The sequence below is a fragment of the Tupaia chinensis genome, unplaced genomic scaffold (genome assembly GCF_000334495.1).
Source record: "Tupaia chinensis unplaced genomic scaffold, TupChi_1.0 Scaffold000496_1, whole genome shotgun sequence".
Lineage (NCBI taxonomy): Eukaryota > Metazoa > Chordata > Mammalia > Scandentia > Tupaiidae > Tupaia > Tupaia belangeri.
In genome coordinates, this window is record NW_006160008.1 from 236767 (window position 1) to 250508 (window position 13742).

General features: G+C 51.0%; 1 protein-coding gene across 4 annotated transcripts in view; it reads right to left on the bottom strand.

The window, feature by feature from the left end:
* TXN2 (thioredoxin 2) overlaps window positions 1-9496 on the bottom strand; it is a 16385-nt gene extending 6889 nt beyond the window's left edge. For 2 of the 4 annotated variants that reach the window (XM_006156510.3, XM_014590907.2), the window contains exons 1-3: window positions 9369-9496; window positions 8097-8359; window positions 4743-4866 (exon numbers count right to left, since the gene is read on the bottom strand). In XM_006156510.3, coding sequence (XP_006156572.1) covers window positions 4743-4866; window positions 8097-8359 — 387 coding nt within the window. In that variant the 5' untranslated portion in view covers window positions 9369-9496. Of the gene's footprint in view, window positions 1-4742; window positions 4867-8096; window positions 8385-8853; window positions 8970-9368 lie in introns of those variants that run through there. The other 2 variants (XM_027774950.1, XM_014590908.2) reach the window with 2 other exon arrangements.
* Window positions 9497-13742: the final 4246 nt, after the last annotated feature.

A 13742-nucleotide genomic window follows, 5' to 3' on the forward strand; every position in this document is an offset into this window, starting at 1 on the left:
GTAAAATAAATGAATGAATAAATAAAAATTAAATAATTAATTCTTTTTAAAAAAAATTTATAAAAAGAAAGAAAGAAATGCACTCTTGGGTCCTTCCTGGATCTACTAAATAATTTGCTTTTAAACAGTATCTCAGATTATATTCATGTTTCAGAAGCACTGACTTAGAATCTTTCAAAACAGAGTGGTTAAAAAACATGGTATATTTCAGCTACAAAACATTATTCAGGGGGCCAGCAGGTGGCATGGTGGTTAAGGGCGCTGGGCTTCCACATGGCTGGCCACGGTTCAAGTCCTAGACCTGGTAGGCTTGCTTTCTCACTTTCTCTTTCTCTCTCTCTCTCTTTTGTTCTGTCCCTTTCTGGTCCAATTAAAATAAATTAATAAATAAAGTTAAATAAAAATAATTAAGAAAAAAAATCCAAATAAAAACCTGAGATGAGTTGCCCCATGTAGTCTCAGTGGTTGTTTTGGATGGCTAGACTAGACCCTTTATCCCTACTGTCAAGTGGCTGTGTTCCCAATGTTCTTAAAGGGCACCCACTTCTGTAAGATGAGAAAAGGAAGAATGATCCCTTTAACAGGAAGTCCACAGTAGGAGGCTCTGAAGAAATGAGAATTACTCTGGGGTCCACTCCTGCTCCACACCCTAGCCCAGGCTGACCAGGTCTGGATGGCCAGGAAAGAGATGGGAGGCGGGAGTTTTGCCGAGATAGGGCAGTGCAGAGCTGAGGATGGGAGGGTGCAGATGCTGAAACCCCAAAACTGAGGGACTGTGAGGCTCTAGGGCAGACAGCTGACTGAAGCACAGAACGCTCGGTTTGAGGAGAGAGGAATTTGTGTGACAGAGACTCCCCCAGGTGTGCTGGGGGGTGGGTGGGGGGTCAGCAGAGCACGAGAGAAGCACCTCACCCCCATTTAAAGCAGTTTCTCCAACGAGTTCACCCAACATCTGGAAAAGCACCCCGAGGCCTTGGAGGAAGCCAAGTCAGGGAGCACTAAGGGTCGGCCAGTGGAAGTGTCTTCCTGGGCTCTCTGGGGAAGGACAGGTGTGCAGGCAGGAAGGAAGGAGGTGGGGCGGAGCGCCAGGAAGAATCCCTGTCACAGAGACCAGCAGTTGTCCTGGACCTAAAACTCACACCGAGTGTGTGTGCGTGTGTGCCCAAGATCCCGAGAGGAGAATGGAGGAGGAGGAGAAGGGATTGTGGCGTGACCATCCCCCCTAGGGGGTGATTTCTCGCTTTCTGTCTCTCTTTCTCTCTCTGTTGGTCTAGTGAGCACACACGCCCTATAGCAAAACAAACCAAACCAAAAAACAAAACAAACAAAAACTCTCAAAAAGAATCCCTGTTGCGGCTTCCTATGCCCTGCCACACCATCAGCAGGCCTTGGCAAGATGAGGGGAATGAGAGCAGCTCACGTGGGCCCACAGCCTGAGGCCCTTCTGTGTGAGCAGCACGCCACCCACACAGGGGACAGAGGGAGGTGACTGAGAAGACCCCACAAGAGGGATCTCCTCACTCTCCAGATCTAAGCGCAGGACATCGGCACCTGACCCCATCGGGTTTCCTGGAATGTGGGTGGGGACAGCCTAGGGAATTCCCACCGTCCCCCAGGACCTCTGCCAGAAGGAACGGGGCCCTCCTCTGCATCTGTCCCGGACCGCGCAGTCCCCGGCACTGGCTGGCCCTCCATACGTATCTGTCAAGTCACAGCATTGAGGCCAAGGTCTTGGTGCCCAGCAGTCGAGGGAAGGCTGAGACACCTGCCTAAACCCTGTGAAAGGCGCCAGGGACTCTGGTCCAAACCTTGCACTGAAGACCAAACTCCTCTCCCACCTGCTGCAGCCTCGGGGTGAGGGATGGACGAGTACAGGGAAGCTGGGGCACAGAAATGGATGGACGTGGCAACTCGACCCTCCCCCTGGGCCCTCAGAGGCACTCTCAATTACCAAGTCTCCTGGAGAACTTTATTTCTGCAGCCGCCTGCAAGTCACCAGTGGCCCTGCTCCCCCTGACCCCCACATCTATCTCCCTGCCTCTGGCAAGGACAGCCTGGTTTTCCTTTGGGTAATCACAACCCCATCCCCTTTTCCTCCTAGCTCAAGGGGCAGCCTGCCGACCTCTCCCCATGTCCCACCACTGAGCCAGCGGGAGATGGCATCTCTACAGAGCTGGTCTACTGGGTGTGAAGCCTGGACTTTCAGACTCAGAGTCAGAAGTGAAGGCTCAATTTGGCTAGGCCAAGATACTTCAAGACTTAATGGAGAAATCTGGATTTTTTCCACATGAAATCTTCTGAGTTTTAAATATCAGTACCTGGTTTGCTATTTCTTCAAAAATACCCCAAAGGCCAGACTGAATGTGTATGTGAACCGCATTTAACGCATTAGCTGCCAAGAGCATCCTTGGCTCTGTAACATCGCTCTCTTCAGCATGGCACCCCAAGGCCCCGCCGATGCGGCCAGTCTGCTTTCCCAGCTGTCTGTCCTGTTCCTTGCTCAACTCTGTGCTCTGGCCACCTGGCTGCAATGGGAATCTCCCCTTTCCCGACTGTGGTGGTCTCAGAGGGGGCTCCACAGGTCTGTGAACAACCCGGGTGTTCCTCACTGGCCTCAGGAACTTTGTGTGCGATGTCTCTCTGCCTGGATGGCCACTTCTCACTCCCCTCAGGGCTTGGCTCCAATATCAGCTGCTCAGTGAGGCCTCCCCACCCCCAACGCTCAGCATCCCTTCTTCCTCGTTTATTTTTCTCCATAGCACTTATTTATTCATTTATTTTTTGGAGAGGTTTTCTTGCTATAGGGTGCATGCGCTCACCAGAAAGACAGAGAGAGACAGAGACAGAAAGCGAGAAATCACCCCCCAGGGGGGATGGCCACGTCGCAATCCCTTCTCCTCCATTCTCCTCTCGGGATCTTGGGCACGCGCACACATGCGCCCGGCGTGAGTTTTAAGCCACTGGGTCCGGGACTCAAACCTCAGTCGACTACATGGGAGTCCAGAGATGTAGCCATTAAGCCATCTGCTGGTCCCATAGCACTTATCTAAAACAGAGGTCAGAAAACTATGACCCAAAGGCCAAATTCAACCTATTTTTGTAAATAAAGCTTTTTAATGTTATTTTTTTAATTTGCCAGAGGATGTGTGTACTCATTGGATAGATAGAGCCTTGGAGAGTGAAGGCAAGAAAGTATTCCCACATGAGGGATGGTCATGCCACAATCCCTTCTCCTCCATTTTTCTTTTCAAGATTTTGGATGCGCACACACAAGTGCCTGGCATATTTCTCAAGCCGCTGGGTCTGGGGCTTGAACTGCACAGCTGGCCATGTGGGATCCAGCTGCCTAACTCCCATGCCACTGGCTGGCCTATAAGTAAAGTTTTTATTGAAACACAGTCTCAGTCATTTGTTTGTATATTATCTGTGGCTTCTTCTGGCTACAAGGAGAACTGAACAGCTGCAGCAGAGACCACTGCCCTGCAAAGCCCCGGATGTTTACCACCTGGTTCCTTACGGGAAAGTCTACCAACTCCTGATTTCTAATGCCAGCACAGACTGCAGGCTCCGTGAGGCGGGGTTTTTGTCCGTTCTCTTCACATCCTAACACCAAGCAGCAGGTCCTGGTATTTGAGGGACTCTCAATAAATAATAAACACCTGTTGAGTGAATATGCAAATGATGTCATCACCCCCCACCCCCAGCTGTAGTATGCGTGTGCGCTCACCAGAGACAGACAGAGACAGAAAGAGAGGGAAAAGGAGAGGTTCCCCTGACTCTTCCCCAGGGGATGGCCACGCCACAATCCCCTCTTCTCCATCTTCCTCTTGGTATTTTGGGCACGCACGCGCATGTGCCCTGAGTGCCTTCCAGCTGCCAGGTCTGGAACTCAGACCATGTGGTCGGCCGAGTGGAATCCAGCTGCCGTAACCTCCACACCATCTGCTGGCTCACTCCTTCCTATCTTTGTGCATCCTTCACGGTTCAGCTGAGACAGACTCTCTAATGTCTGACCGCTCCTCTCCTTCATGTGGCTGTTCTCCCGGCACTTCTCATCTTTGTTGTACTGATCTGTCTACCTGCCGCTCTTGCCTGCTGCACAGAGAGCTGCCTGGGGACAGGGTGTCATTTATGCCGGAATCATGCATGCACAGTGGGGCTCACAAATGACAGCTGACTGAACATGCGCATGGATGAAGGAGAGAACGTATCTATGTCCCAAATCCAGAGAATGATCTGGTGCTTTGGGTCACACAGCCTACTCACCTCCTAACGAGCTACAAGGGGACACTGCCTCAGAGGACCCAGTCACATCTGTTGCCATGGTTTGAATGTGTCCCCCTGAATCCACACGTTGGGATTTGGTTGTATTGCAAAGGAGACTTAATCTAATTATGATGCAAAATGTGGGGATTTAGGAGGTGACTAGGCACCTGGGTGGGGCTTCATGTCTAAGTCCTGGTGGGCTTTAAGGGGAGGGCGAGAGACAGACAGGAACGTACCCTGCTCTGCCTGCACTCCCACCCTCTACCATGCCATCCACCAGATGCCACTCCGGACCCCCAGTGAGCTGAATGAGCCTCTATTTTTATAAACTACCCAGACTCAGACACAACAGACTATAACATCTGCAAAGAGGTTTACGCTCCTGAGAGAAAATGAAGACATCCTCCTTACTGGCTTCCAGATGGTCCCCAACACGGCTCCCACCAGCTACCTGTGGCTGCCCTGTCCATCCATACCTCATACTCGATGGCGAGGTCTGTGTGGTCGTCAATGTCCACCTTGGCCATCACCACCTTCCCGTGCTGCTTGGCCACCATCTTCTCCAACCGTGGCCCCAGGATCTTACAGGGGCCGCACCACCTTGGGAAGTGAGAAAGGATGTACCCGGTTAGTTCAAAGAGTGTCCCCTTGGAACATCCCTCTACCCCTGTCTTTCTGAGACCTTTTGCCCTTATTATCTCTGTATAGTGTTTGATTATTAACCTGTAATGTTGACACACTAAATGGTACAGCCAGGAGACTGCAGCTGGGCAGCTTCAACAGATCCTGGATCTCTAAAACACAGGACTTGTCCCAAGTCTCTTATAAATATATCTCAGAGAAATATGCTGTCATACAGAAGAATAAGAGACTTGAAGTTAAAGGGTTTGGGTTCAAAGAGAAGCTCCTCACCAGCCGTTTTGGTCTCATTTTCCTCATTTGACAACGAGAGACTAGACCTCTCAAAGCTGTTATAAATCAACGAAGGCAAAGTACATAAATGCTTTGGAAGCTGGAGAGGTATTTCAAACGGCACGAGGACTCGGAACTAGAAGGAAGGGAAGCCAAGGGCTGCAAGTGATTTAACATGCCAGTCGCTATGCCAGCACGTTCTCGGCTCCTCGTGCACAGAACCCTCAACCCTGAAGAGAAACCATGGCTCATCTGAGTTAAGAAAGCTGAGCAAGATCACAGAGCTAGTAGGGTGGCTCCGTGGCCTCTTGTTTCTCTATGGCCTACCATTCAAATGAGCCAGATCCCGTGTGGCTAACTAAATGGTTCAAATACCAGACTCGGCAGCTTGAAAAATAAACCAGGCATGTGAGTTTATACTACAACTCTTGACAATATGGAGATATGAAAGAGAAGGGACAGCGAAATGACCATGCTCTACTGGGGAGTGCTCTCTCCCTCTCCCTCTCCCTCTCTGGTGAGTGCACGCACCCTCTGGGAAGCTGACAACAAATCAACCCATCAATCAATAACAGAGCTGGTGAGCAGCACAGCTGGGATGGCAATTCAAGGTCGTGTTCCAAGGGTTCTCGCCGCCAGGCTACCTGTGGTCGCACAGCCCCTGCATCAACCACCACTGCTGCCCTGGTCAGTGTGCCCCTCTTCCAGGAAAGTGCTGTGCTGTCCTCTCTCCCGCGTGGCACCAAAAAAGGTTCTGACACTGAATGAAAAAACTCACACCTCGTTTCCTTGTTGAAGGAGAAAAACGAGGCATTACTCCAGTTATCATCCATGTTGGAAGCCCTCTCTACAGGGCTCAACCACCCCAGGAGGGTAGAGTAGCTCTGCTTTTTACAAAGCCCTGGCTGACAGCTCCTTTTTTCTTTTCAGTCTTTAAAACTCTTGGGACCAGAAGTTACCATAATGGCTATGTCGCTGAACTCCCACGTAGTCGACCGCAGTTCGAGTCCCGGACTGGTGGCTTAAACTCACACCAGGCACATGTGCACATAGCCTGCCAAAGGCAACATGGTGAGTCAGAGAAAGAACTGTGGTAGGCAGTTAGCCATGAGCGGGCAGCCCTAAGAGAAAAGCGAAAGGCTCACCTAGCCCCAGGTGCCAGGAGGGCGAGGTAATTTGCCATATTCCTTCCTTAAGGCTTGAGGGAAGCATACAGGGATTTTTCTTTCATCAAAAGGACCCAGGGAACCAGCAGTTAGCATAATGGCTATGTCGCCGGACTCCCACGTAGTCGACCGCGATTCATGTCCCGGACGCGGTGGCTTAAAACTCACGCCAGGCGCGTGTGCGTGCGTGCCCAAGATCCCTAGAGGAGAATGGAGGAGAAGGGATTGCGGCATGACCATTCCCCCCTGGGGGGTGACTTCTTGCTTTCTGTCTCTATGCCTCTGTCTGGCGAGTGCACGCGCCCTATAGCAAAAACCTCTCTTAAAAAAAAAAGGACCCAAGCAAACATTTTGGTCATTAAGGCGATAGACTAATTGGGCAATCTAATTGGGGCAACCTGACTCGCACTGGGCGTACGCAATTAGGTGATCAAATTCCTCACTTTACCTGTGAGGAAGATGCGCAGGTGCAGGAGAAAACGTGCGGATTCAAATTTAAAGGACATAGGCAGCATAAAGGAGCCTCCCATTAATGAATATTCATGACCTCTAGTAATAAAATAACGATTAACTAGTACCAAGCGCGGTTGCCAATTGGCAATCCGCCTGCCCAACAACCTTTCTGGGTGTACTTTCTTTCTTTCCTTTCCTTTCTTTCTATTAAACCTTCTTTTCTCTCTACTTCATTCATAGTGGCAGTTTCATTTTGCGCCTAGGGACAGATCTCTAATTTTAGTGATCTGGACCCAAAGAGCCAAGGATTTCACAACACAGCTCAACCTTTTCCCATCCGTTAACAGAACCAGAAAGAAAGCAAAAGACTCTGTCAGAGACATGTCCAGAAGACCTCTCAATTTCCAACTCAGGCTACAGTGGCTTTTCCAAGGATGCCTCATTCTGAGAGGACTCGTCCAACTGTTTTGTAACTAGGCAACTAGCCAGGCCCCAAAGGTCTGGAACTGAAGAAGGTCATACTAAAAATCAGAAGGCCACACACATTTAAATATCTTTCAAACTCACTGCTCTGAAAAAACAAAACAAAACAAAAAAAACCCTCGCCCATCCCCTGCATTCTACAGCGTCACTGTAATGGCACTGATAACTTTCTGCCGCCTTTTCAACAGTCTTGTGGCAAGATGTTAAAATAAAATGAACTTATCTACGGCGCCAGGAACTGGTGTACATCAAAGGACAGATGATGGTATTCTATTTTTCCAACTCTGGTCCAAGGTCAAGGCAACACTGAGCTTCTCTGGCGGTGAGAGAGAGAACTGAAGATCTCCTGGCACTAATCATGGTCAGCTTTGAAGAGTCTCTACTAGTCTGTGTTCTACCAGATGGCACTCCTCAAGAGCAGGGCCTGGGAGACCAGCAATTGGCATAATGGCTACGTTGCTGGACTCTCATGTAGTTGACTGCGGTTCGAGTCCTGGACCTGGTGGCTTAAATTCACACTGGGAACGTGTGCGTGCGTGCCCAAGATCCGGAGAGGAGAATGGAGGAGAAGGGATTGCAGTGTGGCCATCCTCCCTGGGGGTGTGTATGTGTGTGTTTGTGTGTGATTTCTCGCTTTCTGTCTCTGTCTTTCTGGCAAGCACACGCGCCCTATAGCAAAAACCTCTAAAAAAAAAAAAAGAGCAGGGGCTGGGTCTTGCCAGACTCTCTCCAGAGTCTACCCATGAGAAACATCAGTGGCCACTGGGAAACAGGAGACACTTGATCAACACTTGTTCTCTGGCCCCTGGTACTCACTGTGCATGGAAATCCACAACCACTGGTGTTTCACTGTTGACAACTCGATCTTGAAAGTCAGGTCCGTCCTGGATGTTGAAGGTTGTTCTACAGACTGTGGTGGTGTATACTGTCCGGACTGGGCTGGGTGTTACTGTCAGGCCATCAAGACTGCACTGTGGGGGCTGCAAGGCCCTGGAGACGAAGGGTGCCCACTGACCCTCAGGGGGCTTCCTGGAGATGACAGAGGCCAGGAACCTCCTCAGGAGAAGTCGCTGAGCCATCTGTGAGGGAGAGAGATGGAAAGAGCTGGGACACATAACAGGAAGTCAACATACTAGAAAGGATTTAGGAGTACAGGGTGAGGGGACATTCAGAGTTAGAAGCAAAATACAAAGAAATAATATGTAAGTTTGGGCCTGGTTTTGTGGCATAGTAGTTGGGTACTGCAGAGGAAGCTGGATCCCACAGAGCCAACTGGGGTTCAAGCCCTGGGTCCTCAGCTTCATGCTGGGCTCACATGCATGTGCTCAGGATCCTGACAGGATGGAAAATTGAAGGAAAAAGGACAGCTGTGTGACCAGGCCCCAAGGGGAGTGGGGGTGCTGTCTCCTCTGTGCACATACCCTCTGATATTGAAAAAGAAAAAACAGGACAAGAATCCAAGGGAAGGGGAAATGGCTATGCAAAGTAGGGCAGCAAAACTGGGTAGACAAGCAAAATGACACTGGGATTTAAGTGGAAGTAACAGCAGGACAGGAGGGAGAAACCCACTTACAGAGCACCTGTTAGAGGCTCAATGCCTCGCATTAGTGGCCCTCCCACGTCAACTGCCAGAAGTTGCTCTAGTACTGTCCGTATCACAGAAGGCATTCGAAGCTCGGGTGGGTCAAGCGCTTGCCCAACTAAACCACCTACTAAATGACAGTCAGCACTAGGACCCCAGGAGCCTGCAAAGACCTTACTCTCTCGATTGCTCTTTCAATAGGTGTTTGAACGGAAAAACGAGGGGACCAAATGGAGTTGTTGAAAGATCAAGAAAAAGGAGCCGCAACAATTCAAGGAGGAACTAAGAGGCACCAGAGGAGGAGTGTGGGGGGAACCAAAACAGAAGGGACGTGTGTGGAGGAAACTGAGGAAATGGGCTCCACCAGGAACGCCCCGCTTTCCGCAAGACCAGGTTCCCCGCCCCGGCCCTCTGCCCGCTCGACCCCCAACTTTCTCAGGAACGCTCCTGCAGCGTGCGTCAGCCACGACGCCACCTCGAGCCCCCCCCCCCGGCGGGCCTCCTACCTCCCTGCAGCGCGAGCGAAGGGATGCACAGCCCAGCCCTCCCTGCCCGGCAAGGGCAGCCCTGACGTCACTTCCTCAGGAGCAGGCCTTTAACGTCACTTCCGGGAACAGCCCCCGGAGCGCGGCTATCATCCGACTGAGGGGGCGGAGCCTCAGTCAGGGACCCGGAAAGGCCTGCGGACCTGACGGCGAGCGGACCGGCTGAGGCGGGTGGTCCTAGAGGAGGGGCCGGAAGAGAAGGCAGGGGGAGGCGGGGCAGCGAGGATTACGTAAGGCAGAAAGGGGCGGGCCGTGGGCGTGGTTCTGGGTTTCAGAAATTCCCGCTTCCTTTGGCTGGCTTTTGGACACTCAGGCACACACGCCAGGTTTGAGTTTTAAGCTGCTGGATCCAGGACTTCAGCCAGGGTGGACTATGTGGGAGTCCAGCAACGTAACCATTATGCCATCTTCTGGTCCCCCTCTGCTTTTTTTTTTTTTTTTAAACCAGCACCCCTCACCTCTCTTGTCTCCCAGCCACTCCTGAAGGTACTAAATTTTTTAAGTGTGGAAGCCAGGCTCCTGAAGGCACATAGGCTCCTTAAAGGCAGAAAGCTCTCCCGACAAGGCAGGACTTGGGCCACTTTGGTTCTCTGGTCTCTCCTGCACAACTGCATGACTCCTGGGGCTTCAGGTCCCCATATGTGACCTGGTGGCCTGTGAATTGCTTGGGCCTGGGCATTTCTTTCACACCCGTTGCCACTGTCATCCTAAAGAAGGCTGGGGCAAAGTGAATAAAGCAAAAGGTTTTATTTGAAACAGGGTCAGATGCCTGCTGGAACATGGTAATATCCCAGTCATTTGTGTCAGCTTGTGTTAAACTTCCTAAACCGAGCTGGGGAAGGTTTCAAGGTGGTGCTTCTTGTGCAAGCGTGCCTGATAAGAACTTTCACAAGGACTCTGCCAGAACCACAGCCTTGTGCAAAGACCCCTTCGGCCTTTCACACGCACTGCTTCTGTGAGGCCATCTGTCCAGAAACTGCTTGCTCCACCTCGGTCAGGAGCCGCCCTTGTTATTGATCCTAGTAGCTCCAGACAATTTATGTAATCCCTCCTCATTTTTCTTTTTAGAAAAGCCTTGTTTTCCTGGGCCAGCAGGTGGCATGGTAGTTGAGGCACTGGACTCCTACATGGCCAACCACAGTTCAACCCTCTGACGGGTGGCCTGAGAATCACGCATGAGTGTGTGTGTGTGTGTGTGTGTGTGTGTACGTGTGTACGTGTGTGCGCGTGCGCTCGCCCAAAATCCTGAGAGGAAAATGGAGAAGAGGTTATGTGTGGCCATCCCCTTGGAGGACAATTCCTCGCTTTCCCTCTTTCTCTGTGTCCGTCTGTCTGGTGAGCGCATGTGCCCTATGACAAAGACTAAGAAACAAAACAAAAAACAACCCGTTTCCCCTTACCTCCCTGAATGCTGCCCTAGTTTACTGAGACAAGTATCGCCCACATTTCAATGTCTATTCTGAAATAAATAACATTTTTCTCTTTAGAGAATCTATTATTTAAAAGTTGATATGCTCAATGTTTGCCACAGTTTTTCAGGGTTTTTTTGTTGTTTTTTTGTAAGGTTTTTGCTGTAGGATGCATGTGCTCACCAGAGAGACAGAGAAAAGGAAAGTGAGGAATCACCCCCCCCCCCAATCGGGGAAATGGCCATGCTTCGATTCTTTCTCCTCCATTCTCCTCCTGAGCTTGCACGTACACTGCCTGGCGTGAGTTTCAAGCCACCAGATCCAGTGTACTCAAATTGCAGTCAGCGTGTGGAAATCCAGAGCCTTAACCAATACATTACCTGCTGGCCCCCATGGTGAGTTTTAAAGGCAAAAGTTGTGGCTGGGAGGGAAAGTTAGCAAGGAGTCTTATTTATTTTTTTGCTATAGGGCATATGTGCTCCCTGGAGAGACAGAGAGACAAAAAGTGAGAAATTGCCCCCCAGGGGGATAGCCACGCCACAATCTTCTCCATTCTTCTCTCGGAGTTTTGGCCATGCACTCACACATGCCCAGTGTGAATTTCAAGTTGCTGGGTTCGAGACTCGAACTGTAGTCGACTGTGTGGGAATCCAGTGATGTAACCATTATGCCATCTGCTGGTCCCGAGCAAGGAATGCTGTACAGCAGTGACCGGCTGCATTCTATGGTAAGAGGAGCAGGATGACCTCATGATCACCTGCAGTCACTTTGCTCACACGTAAGTGCACACAGTCTGGAAGGCAAAGGAGAATTGTATTTGGGCAATAAAGATGTTCGTGAAACAAAAAGCCTAGGTAATAACATCTTAGGTGTGCACTCCTATGGCCACATGTGCATAAGCTTCCTTCCTTCCAGCACCGGAATCTCCTGTTTTCAGGAAAACCTGTTTGTCTGGGGGAATGATCAGTTTCCTTTAAGTCTCAATTTGAAGCTGTGACATTTCAGCATGAGTGGCTCCATTTTTCTGATCTCTTGAGGCCTAGAGCAGGAATTTAGTTCAAAACAATGAACTCCTTTAATTTTTATTTAACATCACTGTTGCCAATTACAGAGATCTAGGCATGGCACCTGTGTGACCCAGGCTGGTGTCACAACTTGTCTCCCCTGTACCCTTCTTTTTAAAAAAATTATAATTATTATTTTAATTTTGCCAAAGGGCACATCGCTCAGCAGAGACAGAGAGAGGGAAAGTGAGAAGGCAAAGTGCCAGGTCTGGGACTCAAACTGTGGTCGGCCATGTGGGAGTCCAGTGCCCTAACCACCATGCTATCTGCTGGCCCCCTCCCCTGACCCTGTACCCTTCTATTCCAATCCCTCACGGCCTCTTACAGTCCTGTGAACACACAACCTTTTCCTCTTCACACCATGGCTTCCCTTAGGGCTTGACCCATCATGGAAGGTGCTCAGTGATCACTCATTCCATGAAGAGAGAGCAGTGACCCAAAGAGAATCTCCTGACTCTACATCCCATTTCCCCACAGTTCGACCACGCCCTTCCAGAAACACTGCCATGTCTTCTTCCAGCTGCCCTTGGCCACATCATGCCACCGTTGGTCCTCTCTCCAGTCAGCAGGTCTGTGGTGCGGTGCAGGGCTCTTCTGGTACAAAGCACAGAATCCTTAGAGCAGGTCCACCTGCTTTAGCCACCAGCTGCCACATCAGCCTAGAAAGTCCCTTGTCAATCGCTGGCAGGAGACTCGGTGAGGGCATGGGCAGGCGTGGGCTCTCCACCCCATCTGACCTCTTGATTTGGCCTCTGTGTGCCTGTCCCGCCCCGCACCCCCAGGACTGGAGCAATAGTGGCACACAAACCACCCTCCCCCCACTCCCGTCCCCTTGGCTCTCCCTGAGGTCAGCTTCCTCTGGTGAGGCTGTTCTTGTGATTGCAGATGCCAGCTGGCGGGGGTTCTCCTGCCATGCCCATCTTCATATCTGCTTTCTGTGTCCAGCACGTTCCCGCAGCCACGTGTCTATCCTATTCAGCATTTGCTGGGAGACAAGTCCCCACTGAATTCACACTGCACATTCTAAAGGAGTTCCGGTCTTGCTTATGCTTAGTCCAGAGTCACCTGAGGCCTCGATTGGACTCAAGCTTTTCATCTGAGAAATGGGAAAAGTAATGCCTTCCTTGTAGAGGGGCTGTGAGGTTGCAGAAGGACAGTGTCCATCTGTCGGTGCCTCATGACTGGGCAGCCCCCTTCCCGCTGCATGGAGAGCGCCCGGGAGTCACAGAGAGGCCTGGGCTCTCGGCAGGCTGCAAAGGGGCTCCGCAGGATATGGTGGCTCCTCTGTGCGGCCATAACTGGCCTAGACTGGGTCCAGCTCTGTCATGAGGAGGCTCAGGGCACCGGTGTGAGGTGAAAGGGATGAAGCCCCAGCTGGCATCCCGGGCTGTGGGCAAGGCTTCTAGTACTCCTGCTCACCGAGATTTACAGTGGTGTCTCCAGACTGCAGGACGTGAGCTGCCAATGTGCTTGGGAAATCAACTCAGTGAGTTGTGATCAGCGTTAAAAGAACAAATAGCAGTGGCCGGCAGATGGCATGGTGGTTATAATGTTGGACTCCCACATGGCTGGCAGCAGTTTGAATCCTGAGCCTGGTGGCTTGAAAATCATGGGAACCAGCAGTTGGTGTAATGCCTATGTCGCTGGACTCCCACATAGTCGACCGCGGTTCGCGTCCCGGACCCGGTGGCTTAAACTCACGCCGGGCGCGTGTGCGTGCGTGCCCAAGATCCTGAGAGGAGACTGGAGGAGAAGGGATTGCGGCATGACCATCCCCCCTGGGGGGTGATTTCTTGCTTTCTGTCTCTGTCTGGCGAGCGCACGCGCCCTATAGTGAAAATCTCTCTAAAAAAAAAAAAAAA